The sequence below is a fragment of the Cherax quadricarinatus genome, chromosome 33 (assembly GCF_038502225.1).
Source record: "Cherax quadricarinatus isolate ZL_2023a chromosome 33, ASM3850222v1, whole genome shotgun sequence".
NCBI classification, from domain to species: domain Eukaryota; kingdom Metazoa; phylum Arthropoda; class Malacostraca; order Decapoda; family Parastacidae; genus Cherax; species Cherax quadricarinatus.
Window position 1 is genome coordinate 8,211,342 of NC_091324.1, and position 13,613 is coordinate 8,224,954.

At 42.7% G+C, this 13,613-nt stretch overlaps 1 protein-coding gene across 1 annotated transcript in view; it reads right to left on the reverse strand.

Annotated features, from left to right (window-relative positions):
* Positions 1 to 13,613, reverse strand: part of LOC138853576 (acidic leucine-rich nuclear phosphoprotein 32 family member B-like) — a 41,643-nt gene that overhangs the window by 14,988 nt on the left and 13,042 nt on the right. Inside the window, exon 3 of the mRNA XM_070091053.1 lies at positions 491 to 704. Coding sequence (XP_069947154.1) covers positions 491 to 617 — 127 coding nt within the window. The 5' untranslated portion in view covers positions 618 to 704. The remainder of the gene's footprint in view (positions 1 to 490; positions 705 to 13,613) is intronic.

Genomic DNA, 13,613 nt, shown 5'->3' on the forward strand with positions numbered 1-13,613 from the left:
TCTGACTAAAAACCACGTTTCAACAATGAAGATACCCAACTGTTGCACATGTGTCAGTAGTGTTACTGAATTCCTATGTAATAAACTTGTGTAGTATATTGTAGCTAGTATCTCCTATATTATAGTCAGGACCCCTGCTCAGCTAGGCTCTCTGGCTATCTTGTGACGTCACCAAGCTATGTTCATATGAGCGGTGTGCGAGAGGCACTCCTCGTCTCTTGGACCTCAGGAATAGACAGAACAGCTGGGTTGGGCTTTCTCCCCTCACGTTTCTGCCAATATAAGTGTTGCCAACCAAGTGTGTATTACTTCAACCGTCATATTTCCAAGGTACCCCACGCAATACATGTATCTTAATCATCAAGAGAACTCCTGCCTAGGCCTTCCATTCTGCACATTCTGGTGACTAACTACTGCTGCAGATCCTACCGCACCTTAAAATCTTCACTTACCTTGAACGACGACAGAGGGAAGCTGTGTGTTCGCTTACCTTGAACGACGAGACGAACGGGCAGCTGTGTGTCGTCGCGGTTGTTGACACGACACACGTAGACGCCGGAGTCAGACGCCAAGACGGGGCGGAAGGAGAGGCTGTAGGTGTCGGAAGCGAGGGACATGCGCGAGTCATGGTGGAACAGTGTCACTGACTCCGAGCGGTACTCCACCAGACTGACCTCCTGAGGCGATACTGGGTCACCAGGCAGCTGTGGAAGTCAATGTTAACATTAACTCACACTAAGAGGAGTACCAAATACTCGAAAAAGAAGTGTTAGTTGCCAGTTATCAAAGAGACTTGTTGGTAAACACTTGGTCTGTGTGTGTTGTGTATGTGTGTGTGTGTGTGTGTTTTGTATGTGTTGTGTGTGTGTGTGTGTTTTGTATGCGTTGTGTGTGTGTGTGTGTTTTGTATGTGTTGTGTGTGTGTGTGTGTTTTGTGTGTTGTGTTTTGTATGTGTTGTGTGTGTGTGTGTGTGTTTTGTATGTGTTGTGTGTGTGTTTTGTATGTGTTGTGTGTGTGTGTGTGTGTGTTTTATGTGTTGTGTGTGTGTTTTTTTTGTGTGTGTGTGTGTGTGTGTGTGTGTTTTGTATGTGTTGTGTGCGTGTGTGTGTGTTTTGTATGTGTTGTGTGTGTGTTTTGTATGAGTTGTGTGTGTTTTGTATGTGTTGTGTGTGTGTTTTGTATGAGTTGTGTGTGTGTTTTGTATGTGTTGTGTGTGTGTTTTGTATGAGTTGTGTGTGTGTTTTGTATGAGTTGTGTGTGTGTTTTGTATGAGTTGTGTGTGTGTTTTGTATGAGTTGTGTGTGTGTTTTGTATGTGTTGTGTGTGTGTTTTGTATGAGTTGTGTGTGTGTTTTGTATGTGTTGTGTGTGTGTTTTGTATGAGTTGTGTGTGTGTTTTGTATGTGTTGTGTGTGTGTTTTGTATGAGTTGTGTGTGTGTTTTGTATGAGTTGTGTGTGTGTTTTGTATGAGTTGTGTGTGTGTTTTGTATGAGTTGTGTGTGTGTTTTGTATGAGTTGTGTGTGTGTTTTGTATGTGTTGTGTGTGTGTTTTGTATGTGTTGTGTGTGTGTTTTGTATGAGTTGTGTGTGTGTTTTGTATGTGTTGTGTGTGTGTTTTGTATGTGTTGTGTGTGTTTTTGATGATTGTGTGTGTGTTTTGTATGTGTTGTGTGTGTGTTTTGTATGTGTTGTGTGTGTGTTTTGTATGTGTTGTGTGTGTGTTTTGTATGTGTTGTGTGTGTGTTTTGTATGTGTTGTGTGTGTGTTTTGTATGTGTTGTGTGTGTGTTTTGTATGTGTTGTGTGTGTGTTTTGTATGTGTTTTGTGTTTTGTATGTGTTTTGTGTTTTGTATGTGTTGTGTGTGTGTTTTTTGTGTGTTGTGTGTGTTTTGTATGTGTTGTGTGTGTGTTTTGTATGTGTTGTGTGTGTGTTTTGTATGTGTTGTGTGTGTGTTTTGTATGTGTTTTGTGTTTTGTATGTGTTGTGTGTGTGTTTTGTATGTGTTGTGTGTGTGTTTTGTATGTGTTGTGTGTGTTTTGTATGTGTTGTGTGTGTGTTTTGTATGTGTGCGAATTTGTCAATTTCTGTATTTGCTTATTTGCATTAGTGCGTGTCTCCTCAGTGAGTTGCGTCTGCGTGGAGTCGAGGCTCAGCTCCTGGCCCCGCCTCCTTGACCAGTTTAACCGTCATCACTGATTACTGACATCAATGATTTCAACGATGTTTCACTTTTCGACCCAGTCAACAACAACAACGTTAACACTTCCTCACATATCAACAGCACATTGGCTGTTTCTCCAGCATCCACCTGTGTCCCTTTGATCCTGGTCCTCTAAGATCAAATAATCCAACCCTACCTGCCTTCAAAACTCCTCTTAAAATTTTGTATGTTGTAATCATGTCAATCCCCCCCCCCCTCCTCCCGTCTTCTCAGATTGTACATCTCAAACTGTACATCCCAGACTGCACAGTGTGTGCACATGGGGCTTCCAACCAAAAACCATCGTCATGAAAAATATATAAACACACACAGATTCATGGTTGCTTTGATTTATGAAAACACTTGCCCCGGGTCATCAACACGGGAAATGAGAGGAAAGGAGATTAAAGGGAGAGGGGGAAGAGGAGAAAGGAGGAAAAAAGAGGAAGAAGAGAGAGAGAAAAAAAAAGAAAAAAGGAAAGGAAGAAGTTTGGCAAAAAGTAGGGGTGACAAAAGGCGGGGGGGGATTTCCTTTTTAAATCCTTGACCAAGAAAGGCGGGGCCCCGCTTTAGCCAAGATTTTGAGAAGATGTGCAACCCCGGGAACACCTCTAACTCGCTTTTTAGCACTGCCTAGTAGGTTTAAAAGGCCCCCCCATGGGGAAAAGGGCAAATTATCCCCGTTACAAAAAAACCCCGAGCAGAAATCAAACTAAACCAGTTCACCCTGTCAATCACTGGTAAGTCCTTGAGACAAAATCTCAAGACAAATGACGATTTTTTTTATACCACTACTTTTGATCGTCAAAAGGCTTCAGGAAAAATTTCCTTTTTATCTGTTGTTAAACCTTCCACTAAGTGGACCAGTCACTGGAGAAACCAAATCAGCTGTGTGAGCCTGGACATTGCTGGGCCCTTTTGCCGGTGTCACCCGGGCCTTTAGCAAAACTTCGCACGGGTTTCAGGCTCTTTGCTATGTCTCCTCAGTGATTACCTTCATGGTAGATCTCTAAGTGTAGTCCTCAATGGAACGGAATCAGCAAGGCATCCTATTGGGGCAAGCGTTCACAAGGGAGTGTGCTGGTCACTGTTATGGAATGTCTACTTCAACGACCTTCATCTCATCCCAGAATCACATGCATATGCGAACGACTGCACTGACATTCACTTATCCAAGAGAAGAAATGCCAGCTGCTCTAAGTTACATCAATTACCAGCTGAGAGCTATATCAGCTTGGGGAAATAGATGGCAAGTAACATTTGCACCTGAGAAAACGCAAATGATGCTCATCTCCTAGGCACCATGATGGTAATGCTGGTGCAGTAGTAAGGATGAATGGGAGGGTGTTGGCACCTGGAGAAGAAGTTGATATCCTTGGGGTGAAATTTGACTCCAAACTAACCATGAAGAACCATGTTGTAAATCTTGCAAACAAAGCAGCCAGGAAGCTTACAGCACTTCGCCGTATCTCGCATCTGCTTGCAGTAGGGGTTGCAAGATCCCGTACGAGGCACAAGTACGCTCACACCTTGAGTATGCTCCACTTTCTTGGTTTGCCTGTCCCCTCCCCATCTGGACTGCTTGACAGTAGAGAACAGAGCAAGACGTCTCATCTCTCGCCTGGACCATCCTGGATAGATCTTTCATTTCAGCAGAGCCTTCAACATAGGAGGGATGTGGGTGGCCTTACTGTATGTACAAGGCCAATATTGTCAAAATACCACACTTGGGTCCCCTTCAGGACAGCGTGAACAAGCTTTATGCCCAAGACGGGCGAAAGCAGCAACTCACTCTGGCTGACCTTCTCCAGAACATCACTCCATCTGAGATCATACATACCCAGGATGACTCGAGTATGGAACACATTCGTACAACATAATGATGTCAACGAGATAACGTCAGTTGATCAAATGAAAATGCTGCCCACAGATGGCTCCAACTTCATCCTGTTCCCTACTTGTATGTCTCATAACAATAAAAATGCTTTCAAATGAGCTGATGTAGGTAACAGCTCTTAGCTTGCCAATAAAGTTAGGAATCCTTAACCTGTAAATAGCTGTCAATAAAGCTAGGGATCCTTAACCTTGTCAAACCCTGTGTAAAAAAAAAAAAGAGAGAGAGAGAGAGAGAGAGAGAGAGAGAGAGACTGGTCTGGCCAAAGGCGCTGTGTAAACCCAGTGTAACACGTGTAAATATAAGTTTGTAACTAAGTTTGTATAACTTTGTAAATGCGAAGAAAAAAGTATTTTAAACTAATTACTCAAAAGAAATACCGCAAATACTTCATGGCGATATTACAAAAGTTTTGACAATATACATATCCTTAAAAAATTATGTCAACTTTTTTTTTTAAACAGGGAAGAAATAGTCACAAATAAATGAAAAATTTCAAGTTTTATATGGATGGAAAATAAAAATTCAGAAAAAAAAAATTATGCACGTTTTAAAAAAAACAAAAACGAAAATGCTTAAAAATACGAGCTGATACGAGTTTCAAAATGAAGAACAAAAGCGAAAAAACTTATGAAAGATGTAAGGTTGAAGATGCTTCTTGTAATCCCTCATACATTAGTTAACACATATCAACAAGAACCGGAATATTATCAGGAGACGACATCAAGGTTATGAGAAGGAACGGATGAATGGGTGAACAAAACGGGAGATAGGGGAGGCGGATGACCATATGGGCGGATGAATGGTTAGAAGAGAGTTAGAGGTGGATGAATAAAGGTGGCCACTTTGATGAGTTTCGCGAGTTTTTCTACTCCCGAAGCGCGACCTTGAGCCAGGCTCGTCTGCTTTCCTGGTCAACCACGCTGTTTCTGTTGGTGGCCCGCTGGTCCACATATCCATCATAGCCTTGTTGATCTGGCACCATGTGAAGATACTTGTCCAGTTTCCTCTTGAAGACTTGTACATTTATCACAGTAATGTTTTTGATATCTTCTGGTAAGATGTCGAATACTCTTAGCCCACGGATGTTGATACAGTGTTCTCTTATTATGCCCACGCCTCCCGTGATTTTTACTGGGTTTCTTTTGCACTTTTTCCCACATCTCTCACTCCAGCAATATGTTATGGCAGTTTGCAGATTTGGGACAAGGCACTCAAGTACTTCCCAGGAATATATTTTCATTCTCTCTCTCTCTCTCTCTCTCTCTCCAGTGAGTACATATTTAGGACTTTAAGACGTTCCCAGTAATTTAAATGTTTTGGCTTCACGCGGCCCGTCAATAATTTGTATCTGTTCCACTTCTCATATCTTTCCTATATTGAACGGGGCCGTCAACAATGAACACTATTCTAATGAAGAGAGAACATGTGATTTGAAAAGTGTCACCACTGGCACTATTTCCCTCGTTTGGTGGAAAAGAAAAGAGACGAATGGACACGAAAAGTCACGGATGAATTAACAAAAACAAGGACGAAGGAATAGACAAGAGGAACCGATATGTGGACGAAAGAAAGAGCAGCCGAGCGGCAAGAGAAGGATGGGGTGACAGCAGATGGATGGGTATGGAGCTCTGACAAACGAGTATATGGTAAGGATAAACGAGGAGACGGAGCAACAAAACAAGCGCATTAGAGAGCAAGACTGAGCACCGTGTCTGTGAGACTCCTGCAACAGACGAGTGAAAAACAACGAGGTTCCTCTGACATCCCAACATCAAAGGGGCCAAAGGCTAGGATAATGAGACCAATTAAAATTTTCCACGGAATGAGCATAACAAGTACAACAAAAAAAATCTTTACATTGTACCACGCGCCATGGAGCAAGTTAACTTTTCATCCTCAACGGCGGACGTAACGAGGTGGTCACAAGTCCTAGGTATGGACAGGGACAAAGGACAGGCAGACTGATGCAAGTAGATAAGACAGGTAAGCAAATTAAACAGGGTCTGAAGCACACGCACGCATGCACGAACGCTGAAATGGGGACAGTTCTACAGCAAATTTTTTTTTTTTTTTTTTTGTTTTCACGATCAGATAACGAGGAAGAGCGCGGCCATGGCGGGATCTGCTCAATACTGATGTGACTCGGTAAAGTCAACACTGAAGCTGTTGACGACAAAAGCATACTCAAATCTGGCCAACTGCTGCATACACGCACACGCACGCACGCACATACACACACCAAAAACAGTGTCTATCGACGTCTTTGAAAACCGGTAATTAACACAAACACGAAGCCAGGTACTGTAAATCGATCCCTGCAAAAACAAGTACACACACATGCACCAAGAAAGACCAAGTATCTATAGACAAATGTCTTTGAAAACCAGTAATTAACGCTCTCTCTCTCTCTCTCTCTCTCTCTCTCTCTCTCTCTCTCTCTCTCTCTCTCTCTTGCACAAATCAATTTTACAGGTTAAGAGCCGTTATCCTACCTCAGTTTATTTGAAAGGCCAGCCTTATCCAAAGTTTACTACCTTCTCCCAGGATGCCACCCACAACAGTTGACTAACACCCAGGTACCTACTTACTGCTAGGTGAACTGGGGCAGCAAGTGTTACGAAACATGCCAAACGTTTCCACCTGTGCCAAAGATCGAGCTGAGTGTGCTGCCACACGAGTCACGGGACACCTTCATAAAGCTGGTCAGTAAGTTTAATTAAAGGCGGGAGGAGGACCTAGGCCTCGACCTCAGCAAACACAAGTAGACGAGTACGCTAGTAAACACAACGCTGCTTTACCTCACAGCACCTTACCGACTCCAATTCTGGCACCCACGATATCTGGCTCTACCAGACATCACTGATACCACTGATGGATCCTTTCCCTAAAACACACCACGCACCCAGCACCTGCGTACACTTGAGTTAAATCACGTTATTTATATCATGTCAGGAGATCACACACGACTAACTTCACATTATAATTCCCGAATATCGTGTGCGGGGGGGTCGGCCTAGGAAAGGTTGGAGGGAGGGGGTAAAGGAGGTTTTGTGTGCGAGGGGCTTGGACTTCCAGGAGGCATGCATGAGCGTGTTTGACAGGAGTGAATGGAGACAAATGGTTTTTAATACTTGACGTGCTGTTGGAGTGTGAGCAAAGTAACATTTATGAAGGGATTCAGGGAAACCGGCAGGCCGGACTTGAGTCCTGGAGATGGGAAGTACAGTGCCTGCACTCTGAAGGAGGGGTGTTAATGTTGCAGTTTAAAAACTGTAGTGTAAAGCACCCTTCTGGCAAGACAGTGATGGAGTGAATGATGGTGAAAGTTTTTCTTTTTCGGGCCACCCTGCCTTGGTGGGAATCGGCCAGTGTGATAATAAAAAAAAAATAATTTTTTTTTTTACCCTACAGTCCCAGTCCCTTGGCTTCCTGAGCGTCAAAACTTATTCTTAAACCTTTCATATTCTGAAGCACTGATTCTATTTGTTACCTCAATAAACAAAACTTGAAAAGAATCATGGCAAAACTTAAAATTTTATATCCACGTAACTTCTGTCAGTTTTCATTCCCGCCTCTTTCATTCAGAATAATTTACACCTACTTCTCCCTATAACAAAGCCAACCTGTTCGCCGGTGATTAGATTCTAAGCTTCCGGATCCTCTTCTTTGTCCTGTGATGAATTTTGTTTTTTCTGTTTCAGCCAAGATGGTCAACAAAACGACACCGGCAGTATGTACAAAGGAATCCTTTAATCCAGACGGTGTTCCTCGTCGTGTACTAAATCCGCGTGTTAATGACCCTCCACCTAAATTAGAGAGCGTGTTTCGCAGTTAAATGTCCTTAAAAGCTTTCTCTTCCACTTTTGAAGTAGGAACTATTTGAAGTATTCCCGAAGAAAGGAGATTGTTACAACCATTGACTTTATTCGGATTCAAGCCAATCTTCCATTCCCACATACTCGTATATAATTCTGCTTCTAGATTGCTCAATAGCTGCCAGCGTCTGTCAAGAGTCAGGAATCTGTTTATGCTTTCGAGTCTTGGTTTAAAACACACGTTTTTCAGAACTTACGATGCTGATGAGCACACTGTCATTTTTAATATAAACTTTAATATTTCTTCATCACTGTTGTTGTATTTATGGCTTAGTGAACGAGCGCTTGTTAATTTCTTGAAATAACAGATACTCAAGAATAATAATAAATGTATATTTTTCCTTTAATTACATCCATGACTCTTGCTCACAGGAATTTAGAATTTTTCACCTACTTTTTCATTAATGAACACCTTAATACTATTAAAGTGGTAACCTCTCTTACATCATGTTTATCTTGTTAATTCTGGTATGAATTTCAATGCTGTGTTCTGTTCTCCATTTTACAGCCATTCCGCAAACCTCACTACCACCATATACATTTGAATGTTAACTCAAAATGCCATGGTGTCGAAAAGTCACAAATAACCCACAAAAAAACTTTCGACGTGTCGCTCCGTCTAAGTGTGGGTTATATAGGTGAACCCTGTATTCCCTGACGTCTTCCACCTTTATTCCTTAGGAAAATATATGTAGATTCATTTTGGAAATTAGTAATATTCTTGTATTTCTTACTACCCAGTAGGAGCTGTCAACTGTGTTGTGGCTGTTTCTATTAACATAAAAACCAAAGCACAGGTTGACAGTATTGGGTTCCCATGTAAAACTTCACAAACATTATTGAATTGAGATTTATATTTAATTTCTCATCTTTAAAGTACAAGGCTACGCCATTAGACTGCTCCGACCTAAGCCACTTACCATCAGGGGTACAAATAACCTTACTAGTGGAGACAGCAGTGTTGAAAGGAAGGTGCTGCCAGTTGGTCTCCGTCGTGACATGTATAGTTTGGTGGAGCGTAACAGCTGCAGCTTTTTAGAAGGCAACTGGATCTCCAACAGTCACAGTAAGGTGAAAGATTATGACCAGTTATCTCAGGTTTTTGAAATGCCAAGTACTTCCACATAGTGGGTTTTCAAACCTTTCGTAGTATGCTAAATACCCCACGATATAAACACATTCCAAATTCATGTATTAATTTAAGCTTGATTAGGTTACGATATTTTAATAAGCCTGTATTTAAGCACAGGCAATCACAAATATGCAAATTACATAAAGGGAAGGGTAGCCTCTGCAAGCGGGAAATACAGAGTCGTCGCAAGGTTGGACACAACACGTTCGTTATATACGGTGGACGGGTTGTCTGAGAACTGGAGCGTACATCTTTTGCGCTCTGCAACAAGGTGAACGAGTTCCACTCCATATAGTCTAGAAATGTCGCGTATATGACAAATAGTTTCAAGTAACATTGGTAGTAACTTTCGTCCTATCTATGGTGAAGTTTTCTGCCTTTGTCTATCAATTATTCAAAAAGATCTTATTACGCATTATATAATCACAAACTACTCCTGCTAAACCTATCAAGAGCGATGGAACTACTAAATCACCAGGATAGCGCACAGTTTAAAACTTAATAAGCAGGTTACTAAACACCACACCTGTTCCATAAGCAAAAAAATATTGCCCCCCTCACACACGTTCCATCCCACATTGGCTATCAACTCAGTTTACCAGGTAATTATTCCATCATAACTTTAAAAATTACACACACAAAGCTTCTGAATGCCTTAAAATAACTTCAATAGCGTTACCAACTGATTACCGCTGATTACAGAGAATACAGAGAAGAGTCGTGCTTTGGGGTTTCATCAAAGGCTCTTGTTTTGGAGGTGTTCGTGAGGTAACGAGACCTGCCCTACGCCACACGACCAATCAAGGGTCGTGTTTTATAAAGGTACCAGGGTTATGCACCCTCAGTAAGTGCTCTACTTACACCGTGATTTACATTACCTCCAGACGGGAGTGTTTACACTTGCTGCTGCTGAGACACGCCTTTTTTTTTTTTTTGTTCCATTGCCTCCTGACAGTGAGTTTACATTTGATATTAATCCTTGCTGCTGACGCTCCAAGTAGGCACCACAGCCGTACAGATTTTATTTCACAAATGATGACATGGCACTGATCTGTATTTCAAAAATATAAATGAGAATATTTTGTAAGGTAGTGTGTCCCGAACTACACAACTTTTCGGCTAAAGCTCTGGATTTTACGTCGGATTATTTGGGTCAGATCTATTCCAAAGGAAAATCTATCCGCCAACATTTTGTGTAGAATTACAACACGGTCAAATATGCCGAAACTTCCTCGAACATAGAATTTTATTTGTCTTCCAATTGCGAGAGGTAAAAATAAACCTATTATATACTCATTTTGTCCTAGATTATGTAGATGTTTTTACTGCCTCTGTTTTACAATCTTATTTAATGGTATTCTTTGAATTTTGTCCTGGCCATGAGTTTTACGACTCACTCGCCATGGGTTCTAACCCCACCCGTGCCGTGATTTGGTTAGATATCAGTGTTATCTCTTCCCAATGTTTTGCGATTCATTCACTGCCGCCATTGATAAGCGCAACTATTTCGGGAGATTTTAGAGTTTGGTAATGTGTGCAGAAAATCCAAATTTGATATTTACTGCCTGCACATTTTTATTTTTTTTTTTTTTTGCACTTGAGTACATTTAGAGGTGTCTGAGCCTGGCACTGTGTGTATGCTGTCAACAGCTTCGAAATCTATTGGAGTCGGGGCGACGACTGATATACAAATCAAGTTTGGTGTTACCTTCATAATTTCCTTTATCAACTGCCAGACTGTCTAATGACTAGCTGAACAGTCGTTAAGTGTCCACTAGACACTTCTCTATTTCTCTGTCGACAGTAATAAAGGTTTAATCTTCCTTAAATAAGTTCTCGGTAAGTCATGGCTTTTGTCTTCCATTCTGCGTAGTTGCTTTATTTTATTTTATTAATGGCTTTTTGCTGGCGCGCGTTCTCCCAGTCTCCCTGGGCTTTGTATGATGCTTCAGTTCAGTATTTTTGTTTTCCGGTAACTAGTTTTAATTTTTATTCTCTGAAGTGAGTGAGACGTGAGAGTTTTGCAACACATTCTGAATCTGTAAAATAACGTTCCTCTCCCTGGTCTACATCTTCACCTTTTAATTCATGTCTTCAGCACGTTTTTATTTACGATACGCTCAATTTCTCTATTAGTGTTTAGAGACGAGGGCTAAACCCGTTGGGGTCACAGAGCCCTTGGGAAATGAGAGGCAATCTGGCTCGATCCAAGGAGAGAAAGTCCAATTCCTTGGATGAACAGCCTCTCACTACCACCACCACGGCACTTCCCTAGAGGACATAAGGAGCAGCACTGCAGCAGGCCTATTGGTTCATGCTAGGCAGGTCCAAGACACTCCCACCTAAAAAGGAAGGAGCACTGTTTCATGCCTACAGGCCCATGCTAGGTAGTTCTAATTCAGACCCACCCACACCCACTCGTGTACTTGTCTAACCTATTTTTAAAGCTACCCAATATTTTGGCTTCAATGACTCACTCGGGAGTTTGTTCCACTTCCCCACAACTCCACTGCCAAATCAATGCTTCCCTATATACTTTCTAAATTTAAAATTTTCCAACTTGAGCCCACTGCTGCGAGTCCTGTCTTGGTTAGAAATTTCTAACGAGTTATTTACATCCCCTTTTCTCTATTCCTTATACAACTTCTCCAGATAATCAATAAAACATAGTATTACTCTACATGAATAGTATACAATACTGACAAGATGAAAATTAGATACATATACAACACCTGGGTATCTTAAAGATACCCAAACATTGCATGTGTGTCTAATTTTCATCATACTATTACTCTGATTATCTAACCATCTTATTTCAGCAAGAACATATATTAAACAGTTAACATGTGTACTGTTGAATTCTCCCTGAGGATAGACTACATTTTGCTACAGTGATTTAATGTCTGTAGGTTTATTTCAGTTTATATTGTGGTCAACGTACGAAGTATCTGACACCTGTTATTCATACCATATTGTTATTCGTTTACTTTCTCTATTTGCTGGGCTATGGAGAGACTGTCTCTTAGGCGTTCAATTACATGTGACCTCACTGTTAGAGGCAGTGGTAGTGGCCTGCAGTGGTGGCAGAGGATATACCTGTACCTTTGATGAGTTTCGAGAGTCTACTCCCGGAGCACGGCCATGGGCCAGGCTAGTGTGGTGCTAGTCTGGTCAATCAGGCTGTTGATGCTGGAGGCCCGCTGCACCACACATCCATCACAAACTGGTTGATCTGGCACCTGGTGAAGATACTTGTCCAGTTTTCTCTTGAAGACTTCTACATTTGTTCCAGCAATGTTTCTGATATCTTCTGGTAAGATGCTGAATAGTCTGGGACCATGAATGTTGATACAATTTTCCTTTATTGTGCCCACCGCACCCCTGCTTTTCACTCGATTTGTTTTGTACTTCCTCCCTTATCTCTCGCTCCAGTATATTATAGTGTCATGCAGTGCTGGTGGAGTCAGTGGTAGTGACATCCAGTGCTGGTGAAGAAAGTGGTAGTGTCATGCAGTGCTGGTGGAGTCAGTGGTAGTGACATCCAGTGCTGGTGAAGAAAGTGGTAGTGGCATGCAGTGCTGGTGGAGTCAGTAGTAGTGGCATGCAGTACTAGTGGAGGCAGTCGTAGTAGTATGCAGTGCTGGTGAAGGTAGTGGTAGTGGCATGCAGTGCTGGCAGTGGTAGTGGCATGCAGTGCTGGAGGAGTCGGTGGTAGTGGCATGCAGTGCTGGGAGTCGGTAGTAGTGGCATGCAGTTCTGGAGTCAGTGATAGTGGAGTGACATGCAGTGCTGGTGGAGTCAGTGGTAGTGGCATGTAGTGCTGGTGGAGTCGGTGGTAGTGGCATGCAGTGCTGGTGGAGTCAGTGGTAGTGGCATGCAGTGCTGGTGGAGTCGGTGGTAGTGGCATGCAGTGCTGGTGGAGTCGGTGGTAGTGGCATGCAGTGCTGGCGGAGTCAGTAGTAGTGGCATGTAGTGCTGGTGGAGTCAGTGGTAGTGGCATGCAGTGCTGGTAGAGTCAGTGGTAGTGGCATCCAGTGCTGGTGAAGAAAGTGGTAGTGGCATGCAGTGCTGGTGGAGTCGGTGGTAGTGGCATGCAATGTTGGTGGAGCCAGTGGTAGTGGTATGCAGTGCTGGTGGAGTCAGTGGTAGTGGCATGCAGTACTAGTGGAGGCAGTGGTAGTGGCATGCAGTGTTGGTGGATTCAGTGGTAGTGGTATGCAGTGCTGGTAGAGGCAGTGGCATGCAGTGCTGGTAGAGGCAGTGGTAGTGGCATGCAGTGCTGGTGAAGGTAGTGGTAGTGGCATGCAGTGCTGAAGGTAGTGGTAGTGGCATGCAGTGCTGGTATAGGCAGTGGTAGTGGAATGCAGTGCTGGTATAGGCAGTGGTAGTGGAATGCAGTGCTGGTGGAGGCAGCGGTAAGATGCTGAAGTAGGAAAGCCGTTGTCCCTATGGCAGTGGACGACAGCAGTGACTAGCTCACTAGTGCTGAAGTGAATTTATATGCAAG